Here is a 15,318-nt window from a genome sequence, read left to right as displayed (position 1 = left end):
ACAGTACAACCAGTATTCCCTCAAACTGGATATTTCTTTTTCTGACACTCGGATTTATATGAATAGCCTGGTTCTTCAGTGATAGCATTGGCAAAATATGGATATAAACATTTAAGCATTATCAATCAAGTGCACTGGACAGAGTTTCCTAGAGGTTAACTACATCTCAACAGGGAACAATGCTTGAAGACATTTCACCCCCTACCGTGTGAGCAGCAGCTGAAAGTGGAGTTCTCTGCACTGGGGTTCTCTTATTGCTGCGATTATCCCACAGCACTATTTGGCCTGAGTATGTGCCACCAACCACGAGATTGGGATGAAATTTTGCAAATGTTGCTGACATCACTGCTGACTGAAAAGAAAAAAGCAAACAAAATACACAAACTATCATAGAATCATTAAGGTTGGAAAAGACCTTCAAGACCAACCGTCAGCCCTACAACCTGTGACCACTAAACCATCATTCAATCATTCAATGATGCTGTGTCCAAAACTAAAGAAAATGGAACCAAGTACCAGAGTAAGTTCTTTGTCTAGATTTAATCAATACACTATTTCACTGTCCAATTACGTAAGGATTCACAAATCCTTTATGAACGTAGTTTTTATATGTATTAGAAAAGAAAGTTTTCCTCCTCTTTTCTTACATATGTGTACATTTGTATTCCTCCTAGCCTAGTTTGCTAGCAAGGGAAGGGCCAGCAACACACAAGATTTAATAATATTTTGCCACATTCTGTGGTAATTTTCTTAAAGAACATACAAATCCATTTTTATACCAGAAAGTTACTCTTTCAGTCTGGGTTTTGACATTAATCTGACAACACAAGATTAGATTTTGATTAAACTATGTACTTTTTCAGAATTATGGCATTTTGAAAACAAAGTGGCTATCCCAGGCTTGGCATAATGGCAGAGATTTGCATGTTTTTCATCTTTCAGAAAACTACCAGAAAAGCTCCAGCTGATGTATGTTTCTAGTTTTCATCCTTGCTCCATCTCCTCAGGCCATCTTCATTTTATTCAGTAAACTAAGCTCTAGTAGTATACAATCCCACTTGATTCCCTTACATACAAACATTCTTTGTGCTTCAATCATTAACCAAGGTTTTTGTTTTTGAATTAAGGAGTTCTCAAAAAAGACTGTGTTCTGAATGATGTCAGAAATTCTGAAACACAATAATGTTTGTAAATTGAAATCTCTAGCTATCAACATCTGTTTGCAAATACATATGGTTAAAGTGAATGCCAGTGCAATGAAATCACTGTGTTGACAAGCGTAAGGAAGGTATTCGTCTGAATTCATCACGATAAATCTTTAGCCTCCCTGAGAAAAAAAACATACCTGGCAGTGAAAGACATACTCTGGGGTAGTTTTCTTGTACTTCATATTCCATACAAGGGCCACCCCATCAGGCTCATGAGGTGCATCCTCATTGTTGTTGTAAGAGGCAACAAGTAATTCTGGATACTGTAAAATCAATGAAAAAGACTCAATGTAAGCAAGATGACTAGCTAATGGTCCAGACAATCCTAGAATCTTTTATTTTGCCAAAATAGGGTTAAAAAACCACCAAAAAGCCAAAAGCCACCTTACATTATATATAAGAAACTAAGTTAAAACTGTAATTGTTTCAAATTTAGCTCATAAAACAGCATTAACATATACAATAGAGTCTTTTTCTGTCTTTCATAACTTGCCTTTAAATGTAAAAACCAGTACTTTTAAGAGACCTTTTTCATGGTGAAGCTAACAGTTACCTCTACAAAGTAGTCTATAAACCAGAAGCAAATATGCCAAAGACTTTCTTTTGTAATACAAAACTCTGTTTACTTGACTCCATACTTACATGAACTATGGAGCACACAAGGAACACATTTAGAAATACACCCTGGATCAATTGCACTTAGAGAAGAGGGTCAAGTACACAGAACTAGAAGAATTCATGAAGATAACTGCATAATGTAAACATCATTTTTTACCTGAGATGACCAGTCCAAACAAGTGACAACACGATGCTTTGACCAATGTTCATCAAAAAACTGCCTATTTAAGGACAGTTTTGCTCCTGCTTGAATCTCTCTGTAAAGGCAATTAGCAGATATTAATCTTAGATTACTTTTTCAATTACAAATATTGCACATCCACAGTAAGTATTCAACATTCACATTACCCTTCTTTGTCTTGTAAGTCTCTTCCACTGTAGTCAAAGAAAATGTTGATTTGCTCAGAAAGGGCTCTTTCAACAATCCTTGTGGAGTGGTCAAAGAAACTTAAAAACTCTTCAGAATGCAAAATCTGTTGTTTTTCTTCTTCTGTAAGTTCATGAGGGGCAGCTGGAAAAGAATTATACATATGCTGTCTGGACTGCATACTTACATAAATATTTTCCAAGAAAGAAAAACAGAGTATTTATAATCATGTTGGAAAATTTTAAATAAATTTTTTTAATTTCATGTTTTGCTAGCTGGTTGTTAAAATGTAAGTAAAACCTACTTCAACTTAAGGGAAAGAAAAGTGGAAAAAAATTGTTGATGCCTTTCTTTCCAGCACACTCAATGTCTTGAAGAGAACTGTACCTTCTTCCTCCTCCTCTTTTTTTAAAGTTTTTTCTTCCTCAGGTTCAACTAATGGTTTTGGTGCAACCACATCATCTTCATCTTCTTCATCTAAGGAGAAAGATTATGGTGAGACTGTCAATGTTTATAAAGAGGAACAATAATGTACCATATTAATCTCGAATAAGGTAATGTAAAATGGTATAATTTAGCTTAAAATGGTTATATTTGTAAAATGCAGTCCCTAGGTTAACATTATCTTGAACCAAAAGATCACTGGAACACTGTCTACACCTGGATTTTAGTTGCAATACATTACATAATTGTATAAACTGAAATAAGACATGAAATGGTAAAGAATCCAAAGTAGAAATCTCTTTTACAAGCATTTATGATTCCACACAAAACCAGGTGGTGCTTGGATGTTGTGTAGATACTGACACATTAGTGCTGCAGAATAAAGAAAAAACAAATGTCTGAAATAGCCTACAGAGCAGCTGCTTACTTGTGATCTGAAACCATCAGAATCTAATGGGTCTTTGCATGGCATGAAGATGGCTTACATTAGCTTTCAGGTTGCTATTCTGAAAGGCAAATTCTGCTAAAGATAATAGCAGGGAGATTACATTTTTTCTGTCATTCTATATGAAAGTCTCATTATCTGTATCATGTTTGGCAATGAGAACTTTACAGCAAAATGTGTTTTCCCTAATTGCAATGAATAACCTAAAATGTTAACGCTCGGCTATACTGACAAGGTTTACAGCACTTTCTTTAAGTCTACATTTTATTCTTTGAATACTGTAAGCCAGAAAATAACTTTAAATTACTTAGTCTTGTGAAATATGCATTTCCTGGATTTTCTTCATCCATTTTCTAGAATAAGCTTCTGAAAAGATTACTTTTGTTGGTTAAACAGCTATGTCATCTGTTTGTAAGGGGATGGCAGCAGGAAGGTGCTGCATGTGCCTCATCACAAGTAATGAGTCAGTATTCAACAGGAACAAAGCTTGTTTGTTGCAGCCATCTCCCCGACCCATGTTTAAAGTTATCTAACAAAAAAAAAGTTAAAAAAATCCACATGCATATGCACACACACACAAAAAAGGTGGGGGGGAGGGTGGCCAAGGGATGGGAACCAGCTGCCAAGCCATGGTCCCAGCAGCCAGGCCAGCTGACTAGATAGCAACAACCAGATGGTACTGCTAGGATTGTCTCTCTGCTATGAGGTGGCAATGGGATGGCACAACATTTTTCTGCCTGACTGCTTCCAATCATGTCTTTCCCCAATGGCAAGCCTGTGCAATTACGAGCACTCCAGGAGGTCTACAGACAAACCTTTACCCTGCAAACAAAATACAGCTTGTAGGCCATACCAGCTGCCAAACCACACACAGTGATAGGTTTAAAGAGGTCTGAAAATCTTTCTAACTCCATAGTATAGGCAATAAAAATATAACTGTACCTGCAGGAAAGAAAGCTTTAAATGACACTGTATAATGCACACAATAATACAAACTCCAACTTAATCAAAATGATAATGACGTATGCCAATCCTACATTACTTGAAATTGAGCGATTTTTATGTTCTGACAAGTTTACAGAACTAGGATAAATGGCATGAATGATTTCAATATATGCTCATATTTTTGAACCAAATGGTGAAGGTTAAAATCTTTCCTTTCAAGGGCCTCAATCAGCCACAAAGGAAAACAGTAATCACTGTCTTTTCAGCCAGCCCAGCCGCATTTGTCAGCCCTTTCTCCGTCAATGCAGCCAGAGCAATCAACCTGCCAAACATTCAGAATGGAAAAACAATCTGAAAATACAGGGTATAATGCACCTGCCAGTGAAAATGGCCATTTCAAGAAAAGCTAGTGATCTCAGTGACCCTGCTGAGGAGGCGGTGGTGCAAAGGGGAAAGAACGCGTAAAAGAATTCTTAGTGATCTCCACTCTCTTGCACATTGACACTTCCTTACAAAGCATGCCAATTACAGCTTTTGTGCTACTTAAAAAAAAAATGAAAGCTTTTTTGGGCAAAATAATCACACAGAGAAACAGAAAGACACTGCTCCTTTCTAGATGGAGTCACATGTACAGCAGACTAGTAATCTGAAAACTGTATAACTTGTAGCAACTCTTGAGAGTGGAATTCTTAGTGTCAAATCTCTACAGGTGTGAACACTGATTAATTAAAAACATGTAATATGAGTTAACACACACGATTTTGAGAACAAATAATACAGGACCACATATTCACACTACAGCCACTTGGATACAAATTCCCTCTTGTTCACCCTACCAATCAATCTTGCAGATTTAAATGCTTTCGAATTCAGAAACTTGGTTTTGGGTCACCCTGGATACATTATTCTAGCTTTGAAAGTCCCAAATTAGAAATTTCAGCCCAACCTCCCATTAGTCATACTACACTGATTCTAAGTACCATTTTCAGTGACAGGAGTCAAATTCTTGTCAAATGCAGACGGTCAGCCTCTTAGTGCTAAGTGACCTTCTAATCTACATATTTTATTCAAAAGATCATATAGTTGATTGCTCCTGCCTTTTAATGTTTGGAACATAAATGGCATGTATTATACAGAGATCTAAATTCCTTCATAGTACTTTCACTGCATACAGTCAGCTGATATTACTGCACTTAAATGCAGGATACAGCACTTATTTTAATATCCTCAAAGTATCAGACTTGAAATTGAACATGTCATCTTACTGTGATTCATCTGCAACTACATAAATCTAAAACTTCTCTAAAGAATGAGAAGTCATACAAACTTTCTCCTTAAGAGATCTGGAAGGAAAAAAATATACAAAATAATACTATACAAAAACCCCACATATACGTATTTTTGACCTTGTTATCTAGAAGTAGGATGCTTTCTCACAGAAGTTTACCATCAGAAAAGGCAGCATGAAGATGTTGGACAACAAGAGATAAGAAATTTTTGCTTTAATTACTCTCCTGTCTCTCCTTTATCTTACATTTGTTTAATAATACACCAGGTGCTGGTATTTGCAAAGAACTGGCATAACAGTAACATATTACCCAGCAATCACTGAAAGATTGGACATATTATTGCTGAAAAAATTCCACAACTGTTAAGTCAAGAACCCATGACACAGTGATACATTGCATTTATTTTGAGTCATCTATGTAAATTTGGAAACCTTAAAGAGCACTGTCTAACTTCATCCTGCTTATTCATTACCGGCTGCACCCACTGCCACTTCCATTGTCAGTATACCAAATTCATTTTAAAAAGGTTGCTAAGATTTAGAAAAGTTGTAGGGCCATCAAGACAGGAAATGGGACTCTATGTCACATCAACATATTGATGAATATTCATCGTAATATGCTAAGATATGCACTCTTATTTCTGACAGGCAAACAGGGGATCTAAGGTTACAAACTGAGCAGTAAAGACTGCATAAAAATAGCAGCTAATGTAATAGTGACAAATTTCTTGTCAATGAATGCTAAAACAAGCTTAATGAACCACTCCATTTTTACTTTGATTTAACATAAAAATTGTGATGTATTTTGGCAAGACAGAAAGAAGAGTAGTGCTGTAAATTAGACTCCACCTTGCAATAGCACTAGAGTGAAGTTCCAGTTGTCTGAGTAATCTGTTGCTGCAGAGTAGGATAATCAAAGTTAAATCATCTGTGAAATGGGTGGGTTTTGTTAAGCTGAATGTCGTATTATCAAGGTTTCCCATCTATATTTTACTGTACATTTACAGCATGTACAGAATAATGCATTAATATATATGGGACCAATATTTCTTTTTAAAATATTAAAATGTAAAAATGCTACATTCACTGTAACAGCATCCAAGAAGCCAATCCTATATACCAATTCCTACTACCCTGCTTAGGTCAGAATTAAAAGGATAAAAAAAATTAATATTTTCATTCTGTATCTTGGAGACTTCACCAGAGAGTAATTCCTTAAAAAAGAGTTGAGCTAATGCAACAATAGGCTGCAAAGTTAGTTGTGATTGCACATGCACAATATTGTACAGCAGCACGAAGTAACAAGAATCCAGTTAGCTCAGGAAAAGCCTTAATTGTGACAGGTGAGCAGAATCACATTCCCCTGTAAGCCTATTTTTCTTTGGATTAACAACTTCAAGGACTCAAAACACACTTATTAGCTGTACTGGTGATTAATTTCTTTCCATGTGAATTTGAATAGTTAACAAATCACAAAGGAAGAGATAAATAGTGTAGTAGAGAGCAGTGTAGCAAGAAGTGCAGATAAGAAAAAAAAAAAAGGTAGCACCAATGGTTACAAGTAATCTATCCCCTCCCCAGTATCTTACAGATACAAGGCTCCTGAGCTGCAACTGTTTTGAGCCATTGATGCTCTCTATTTGTAACAAAAGAACGACCAGTTCTCATGCACGCCTAGATCCTGTGTTGTGGCCAACACGGGACCTGCAGAACATTAAGACATACAGCAGAGTTCACATGTGAATCGCTATTTCAGCAAAAGCTGAAACTGCTTTTGCCATCTGCTGGAAAGAAATGAGTGTGTGATGGGAAGACAATTTCAAGTGTATTTTCAGAGAGTAGATCCAAAAACCCGCTGCCTGATAGAGCACATTAAAGAGATAACAGCCCTGATAACCAGTTGACAACACTAACTAAAAAAAAAAGGTCCACCAAAATCGGACAGTGAGGAAGCAGGCAGTATTATACGCAGCATCACAGGAAGTGATAAGTTATTTAGGTGGTAGAAAAGGTGATGGCAGAACAAGGATGCTGGGGAATGGAGCAGCCTTAACACAGCATTTTCATGCTGTGATGGTAACAAAAGTTACTACAGTGTAATAATGGCAGAGACATAGACACCTAGGCTTATTAGTTAAGAAATAAGGGAGACCATCAGCAAGTACAGTACAACACTTCAAGCCAAAGTAAATCTATCTGGTCCCTAAAAAAAAAAGATGGCCAGCTTTACTGTATCACAGAATGACAAAACCCTCTAAAACAGGACCAGTACACGACAAGAAAACAAGCACGTATTGTCTCTGCTATATTCCTCACAACAAGGAATAATTTCATTATTTCATTTCTTTTAAATAATAAACACAGCTGCTGCAGAAACAGTAGTGTTAGAAGACTAAGACTATTGAAAATCCTGGAGAAAAACAAACAACAAACACAAAAATCTGGCAAAAAATGAAGTACTGACGACAGACACAACAGTATTTTCATCAAAGCAAGAAGTTTGGGAGCACCAAGACAGCCACCTCTGACACCATTTCTTCTATATCACTTACTTGTATACAGGGGACCCTGAGGAAGGAGCTGCTCTGGGTTGCACCCATCATACAAAAAGCTCATTACATAAATATTGCAGATTTTCTAAGTCTACTTTGGATGTGGACATCTTGTATGAACTGTGAAACATGTTTATTAAGTTCCATTAATGGGGAAATTTAATATTCCATGCTGTTTGGAATAGAGTGAATGAATTCCTGTGTCAAAATACTTCATGCTTTAAGTATCACTCAATCTCTACTCACAGAGTGAAACTGATTTTTAGGAGAGATCCTGATTTTATTGTTTTTGCCTAAGACAGGCAGTTTTTCAAGTATTTTGAGGCTATCATAGAATCAACATAGTAGTACTTCAATAAAATAATGGAAGTTGTGAGTACTATTAGCACACTAAATGTCTGTATCTCCTAAGGAAGCTATCACATTTCAAAATGAAGAGCTGGGCACTGTATAAGACAAGGCTATCTACTGTTTTGGATACAACACTTCAAAGGGGTGGGGGTGAAGAAATGTGGGAAAGTCAGAATTCCAGAAATGATACTTTGTGTTAGCATAAAGAGGTTACAGTGCCGCTAGCACTGAGGTCACACTCTAGCTCCAGCATCTAGGCCTGCATGAGAACTGGTCATTCTTTTGTTACAAATGGAGAGCATCAATGGCTCAAAACAGTTGCAGCTCAGAAGCCTTGTATCTGCAAGATACTGGGGAGGGGATAGATTACTCAGTATTCAAGTATTGTCTAGAATGGTGCAACATGTCCACATTACACAGGAACATGAACATATAAATTTAGTCTCTCTAACTGTGGAATTCTCCTGTTTTGGATTTCTCAACTACTGAATGCACTCTCTTCTACAAACTTCTGAGAAGAGTGACCTTTGCATTTTAAAACCAGAACTGGTCAAGTCAAAGGTCTTAATTTAAATTTAACTGTTTGTTACACTGAATCTAAAATAGGAATCTCCAAAGGCCAACTTTGAGGACATAAAATCTCCCCTATGCAAGTGTCATTTCCTTTGTGTTGCCATAGATAGTTGCATGACCATTAGGACTGTTTAACACCAATTTTCCTGCATTTCCTATATGTGCCACCAGACAGACGAGCTGTAGCTTGAATGTTTCCCAATTCAGGTTACAGTTACCATCCTGGCAAACACAGTGGACCTGGTTTTTTGTTTGGTTTTGTTGTTTTTTTTTTTCCAAATCTATGTTAGTACTATTCCATCTACAGCACAAGTGAACATAAATCTGCAAAATGGCTGCACAGCGCATCTAATAAACCCACTTATATTTTCCTTTGTTCAAAAGCACAGCTCCAATAGCATTTTAAAAGCTCAAGACTTGATAATTAAGAAAGGTCCAGTCGACTTTGTTTTAGAAGAAGGTGTGAATGCTGGAGCTAACCTAGCTGAGATGCAACTTGTTGCTGTACAAAGGAGCTACTGAAGATTACTTGTACGTATAAAATGAGCTGCAAGCCAAACTTTCAAGTGTACTTTGTAAGACTATCTTTAGTTTACAGTATACTCACTAAAATACAAACCCCCTCAAAGACTGTAAGAAGAAACAAGAATGAGTTAACATTTTATCTAATTTTCACCTGATTGCACTCTGAAAATTCAGTATAATGCTTTTGTCATTTGTTTTGAAGACTTCAAAATTTTCTTCCCTTAATTGAAATCTCTCACCTAGCAATGCTCTTTTTTTGGAGGTAATATAGTGTTTTGTTTTTGTTTTTCTTAAGTCTCCTGCCCTATTCAGATGTCATTGTAAATTGTGAACGTAGAGCTTATTTATGTATGTATTTAGACAATCTTAAGACAGACCTTACAAAGATACTAAACACTGAATGATGAAAAGCATCTGTAAGTGACTTTTGTACACATACACAAAACAACACATACACAAAATAACTATGAAGAAAAAAGTATTATTTTTTAAGGTGGAAAGTAGTAGGAGACATCTGTATTAAGAGAACTTTCCAGTAAATGCAGAAATAGAGATGATCTGTCTTTCCAGCTCCACTACAGTAAAACTCAACTACAGCCTATCCACTGAGTGTGAAATTAAGATCATATAATCTCAGGCAATTTTCACTGACAGCAGCAGAAGTACAAGTCTTTCAACTTTTACAAACTATGGACTAAGTCTTCAGATTCCATGAACCTGACAAAGGGGAGAAAAAAACCCGAGGCATTAGAGAAAGGAAAAAGTAAGGGCATGAGAGAAGTGAAAGCAGGAAAGCCCATACCTACCATCTATGTGTGCAGGGATACAGATAAAATGAAGAACGGAAAAGACACACAGTTAGAGAAAAAGCGTTTCCTCTGTTATTCTAGCTCTCTGAATAATGAGGTTTGAGAGATCGGGTTAGCACTTCAAAGATGCACCAAAACCTTATTCTGGATAGCCAAAGACAAGAAGGAAAGAAATTTCTCAACACTAAGTATGTTTGCAATTTACTTGCAAACAAGTTGCAGAATGACAACAACACTTTTATGCAAGACCTCTATGAATAATAGAATTTACATCAGTTGTCTCACAGATAACTTTCATTTTACCTTACTAAGTTTTCAAGATCACAAGTGCTGGTTCTAATTCAGTCATCACTATTTTAATAAAAGAAAAGTAAAATAAATTAGGTAGTAATAAGTTAACCATTCACCTTCCTTTGGCTGAGTCATAACAGGTGTTTGCGTCTCCTTTGTATATGTAACAATTTCTCGAGGAGGAAAGTCAACTTGTGTAACTTTGGCCATTCCAAGTTTAACAGGTCCACGTCTAAATAAAATCAATAGAGAAATCAGAAACAATATTTAACGTTATTAATAACTTCACATTTTGCCTAGAAGAATTCCCAAGTCATCATGTCACAGCACTGCTTAGTCAAACTTAAATCCAGTGGAAACTTAACTCTGAAGAAGTCTCATGATTATAATTTATATTTTATTATAACTATTATTTTAAATCAGCAGCTATTTATACATGTGCAACAAAAAGAAAGATGTGCAAATATATATATGGCTTATAGGACATAACATTAATGTTTTGCTCTTTGTGGTTGACTAGGGTACTGCTACATGAATGACATATTCCTGTTTTCAGTGGAACAGATCTGCTCATGAGTCATGTTTGTACTGCAATGATTCTAGGACTTCAAAGCTTAAAAAAAAGCTCAGTTATTCTGAAGAAAAAAATAATCTTCTATTATAATCTACTATTTAGAATGCAGAACTCTAAGTCTAACTTGAAACTCACACACTGACAAGTGATTTATCCATAACACATACTCCAGACTATGATACTGAAAACCTCTGAGCTTTCTGACTGTAGCTTATGGAAGATTCTATAAATGCAGATATAGCTAGTGCCAAACTACAACCGGTAACGTACTTCCAAAACCTACACAACATTCATTCAGTCTTTGTAACCTCCTATGAAAGCTAATTTCAGTACATACTGCAGTAATACTGCAATGATCCAACAAAAATTTACCTGTATCAAATTTAGTTTCTTATCATCAACCCCTCTTCTAAGATAAAAACGTAAAATCCCTTTGAAAGGTGGTAGGTAGCTTATTATGAGCTACAGCTTTTATAAACATATTTGTAAGAAAAGATGGGGGTCACTCTGTTTTTAAATACAATTATTCTAAGCTTTTTTACTTTAAATAAATTAATTTTTCAAGTTTACATTTTGCCAAGAAAAGACTCAAAACATGAATAAGTTTTGTAATTAGAAATAAGCATCTTATGTGTATTAAACAATGTAAGAATTGCAATCAAAGTGCACTAAGTCTAGGGATAGTGAATTTCTGTTACTTAGAGAACAGTCTCTCAACAACAACTTGAAGGAAGAAATATGCTCTTATTATCCATAAGTACATGAAAGACAGAATATAAGAAATCTATGCAATACCCCAGATCGGAATCAGAGTGGAGCTGAAGAACTGATGGATCAGTATCCCAATGCAGCGTCCTGATACCCCAGGTTGAACAATCATGCAGCATTAGCAAAAAAGGCCAGAGATTAGTGAAGCAAATACATACTATGAAATGCTAGAGTTACAGTAAGCTTATAGTTATTTCATTGTTCACAAGAAACAAAACAATATAACATCAGTTAAAGGAAATTCAGCACTCAGTGCAATAATACATGCAGTAAATACAAAAGTTAAGAGGCAAACACAGAGCTATTAGAAAAGAATTGTTTTAAAGGTTCAAAGTTAAAGATCTGCAAACAAATGTAGCCTTTATGAGAGGCAAATTATAATATTTTAAATACTGACAACAACCATTAAAAACTTGAAATTCCTTTTAAAATCTGGTCAGATTTGTTCATGTCACATGAAGACATATTTGTCAACATAATGTAATCTTGCCCAGATAAGTAAATATGTAGAGGAAACTGTCATATTGGTAAAGGAAATGAGTCAATGCATAAGCCTTTTGGTGAAGGGGCAAAAACGAATTTCCACTGGGACAGAGAACTGCTAGAGTTTCCAAGATGTGACATTGCAGTAACTGTGGGTTACACACTGCCTTGGGCTTTTAAGTATCATCTGATTTAGAGCCAACTCCATTTAAGGTATTTAAATAACTTAGAAATAGTGGGCTGTATATGAATAACACATTTCAAGGTCACATGGAATAATGAACAGAATAGATCCATTTCAAATCACTTTTGTAACAGAAGAAATGTGAAGGGGGAATAAATCTTTCCTCCCCTTTCATTTTTAGTCTCATCCCTTCTCCACAAATTTTCATTTAGTCTGCTGCCTGCTATTCAGTATACTTAAAAGTGTCTGCTATTTTTCTTGACTGAATAAAATTAAGCTTGGAGTTTAATTTGGTGCCTGAGAATTCATGCCGGATATTGCTCATATGTTGTTCAATCTTGCATTAAAAATGAAAAATCAAAGAAAAAAGCAAAAACAAACCACACCCCACACCCCCCAACCTTCATGTTGCTTGTGCAACAGTTATCTACAGATTCAAATGCTGCATTAAAATACTTGTGAAAAATTTTCTCAACTTTTTCAGTCCCACTTGAGAGGAACTTGGGGAAAGGGCTATCAATCTAAGATGCTGCAACTTCTGTGCCTGCTTAAGACCTAGCCCTTACTGAGGTCTCTTTCCTGCTTCCAAAAGCATTCTTTTAACTTTCAACAGTTGCTTCAGTGGTGTCAGGGATAGTCTGCTTTTTAAAAATAGATTTAACTGTGTATTCTGCACTCCTATTTGACTAGAACTTTCTCTTAATTTCAGAATAAAAGTAACACTTCAAGATAAATTCTGCTATTATACATGTACAAAAATTATGTAAAATACTGTTCATTTTGCTTTCCACATGTTTGTTATGCCTTAAGTTAAATGGATTTACCTACAAGGTTCAGGAACAGAAGTTCCTATTCTTCTACACATGCCCAAACTTCTGAGTTCAGGGATATTCCTTGCGCTTTCTACATGTCTAAAAAGTATTTTCTGCATTTAAGCTAGTTCTATGAAGCATCCATCTAACATTCAACATATAGCTGTACATTAGGTATATTTGTTCTTAATGAACACAACAGGTGAACTTCAATAAGCTACGCACAAGATCCCACCTGGGCACTGTTAAAAAAATGAGTGGGTTCGTATCTGCTGCCTGATGTGCTGTTTTCACTTAATGGTTGCTACTTAGAAATAGACACTTTGTGACCTTTGTCATTAAAATCTTGAATATTTTCATATTAAGATTGTATATAGTTATGCATGCATAATACATATACACAAGACATTACTGCAGTCTTTTAAAAAGATGTTTTAAAGCAATCTAAGTATTTACTCTCTTTCTCCAAAACAACTATTCATATGCTTACAAAGGTAGCTGATAACTGCTTTAGGAACTGTGCTTTAACTACACTTTGTCCACAGTGCATATTCTGTGAATTATATTAAGTTTAAGAAAATGTAAGTTACTGAAATTAATTAGGCAAATACTGCTCTTATTCACAGACAGCAGAAACAGTAGAAATATCCTTTGGAAGTAGTACTTCTCACATTATTGTCCATATATTTCCAATCTGAATTCCTAGTTTAACAGAAATATTTATTTGAGCAAAACTGCTCTAAAGGGAGTCAAACTGTCACGCACCATAAAAATTGTCATGTATTCATTATAGCAAGTACTGGAACGGAGAGAAACCTGTGGCTGTGCTAACATGGTGCTGTGTTTTGGCCATAGCAGAGATGTGAGTGGTGCAGCTGAGTTACAGGGATGGCTGCAAAGTGAAATAATGAGAACTACTGTTCTGAGTGAGGAAACAGAAAATTAAAACCAGAAGCAAGGCAAAGTTTAGAGACAGTATCTCTTATTAGATCAACTAGAATAGATGGAAAAGTAAATAAGCCTATCATCCATGCACATTCTCCTTTAGAAAAAGCTAAGAGCCCAGAAGTTGGATTTTTCCAGGTCTTCTTTATCCCAAGACATTCATGCTTATAAGAACATTACCACAAGACTTTCAGATTTATTTTACTTTAAACCTTCAAGTTTAAACAACACCATGTTCATGTTGGCAATCTCAAACTAGGAAGCATAGTTGCATTTCAAATTTTAAAGTAAAGTACTTCTATAAAAGTCACTGATTCAATAACACTGTAACCTCATATTACTGTGTTATAACCAAGTAATTAACCCTGATTTCTTCTAAAGCTCAACTATTCAGAAGACAAGTATTAAGCAAAGGAATGTGACAAGAAGAGTGACATACCTAGATCCAACAGCGCCATCACCAGAGTCCTGGCTTCCAGCCTCACTTGGCGTACTCACGGATTTGGAAGACGGAGAAGTAGGAGGAGGGACTAAATAGTGAAACAGACAGGTATCCGCTGTTACTATTCGCAGAGGTTGCACAGCTTAGGATGTTTTCAAATTAATTTAACATGTATTTAAAAAAAAAAGTGATGGCAAAGAAAAAATACATGGATGAAAAAGAACAGTAGAAAGAGAGGGGAAAAGACAATGTTAACAACTCATGCTGGACTTTCATGCAATTGTTTGGCATTTGTGCATCTGGAACATCCAAAAAGACATGGAGGGAAAGACATTTAAGAGAAAATGAATTGAAAAAATATTTTTAAACTGAACTTCTGATAAATGATGGCATCAATTTTCAAAGGGTAATTTCCACTAAATCATGTTGCTTAAACATAAAAGGAAGATGGTTGTTAATACAGCTTTGACATCAGTTCTTCTTAAAAATCAGACACTGAATGTATTTAACTGGTAATTTTGTTTCAAAAATATATATAAACATGGAAGAACTGAACAAAAATGTGGCTTTGTCATAGGGCATCCAGTTATTTTTGTTCCAGTTTGTATCACATCAACATAAAACCTGTTTATTACAAAAAAGTTTCCCATGTTGGGTTTTGGGAGATTTTCAGTTTTTCTTTTCTTTTTACTTG

The 15,318-nt window shown here is 35.6% G+C and overlaps 1 protein-coding gene across 2 annotated transcripts in view; it reads right to left on the bottom strand.

Moving 5' to 3' along the window:
* Positions 1-15,318, bottom strand: part of DYNC1I2 (dynein cytoplasmic 1 intermediate chain 2) — a 29,167-nt gene that overhangs the window by 7,919 nt on the left and 5,930 nt on the right. Inside the window, exons 4-11 of one of the 2 annotated variants that reach the window (XM_051623263.1) lie at positions 14,622-14,712; positions 11,786-11,845; positions 10,533-10,648; positions 2,581-2,670; positions 2,175-2,337; positions 1,984-2,083; positions 1,346-1,471; positions 206-352 (exon numbers count right to left, since the gene is read on the bottom strand). In XM_051623263.1, the coding sequence (XP_051479223.1) occupies positions 206-352; positions 1,346-1,471; positions 1,984-2,083; positions 2,175-2,337; positions 2,581-2,670; positions 10,533-10,648; positions 11,786-11,845; positions 14,622-14,712 (893 nt within the window). The remainder of the gene's footprint in view (positions 1-205; positions 353-1,345; positions 1,472-1,983; positions 2,084-2,174; positions 2,338-2,580; positions 2,671-10,532; positions 10,649-11,785; positions 11,846-14,621; positions 14,713-15,318) is intronic. The other variant, XM_051623264.1, reaches the window with a different exon arrangement.

Source organism: Apus apus, chromosome 6 (assembly GCF_020740795.1).
Source record: "Apus apus isolate bApuApu2 chromosome 6, bApuApu2.pri.cur, whole genome shotgun sequence".
NCBI lineage: Eukaryota > Metazoa > Chordata > Aves > Apodiformes > Apodidae > Apus > Apus apus.
This window is presented reverse-complemented; position numbering and strand designations above follow the sequence as displayed.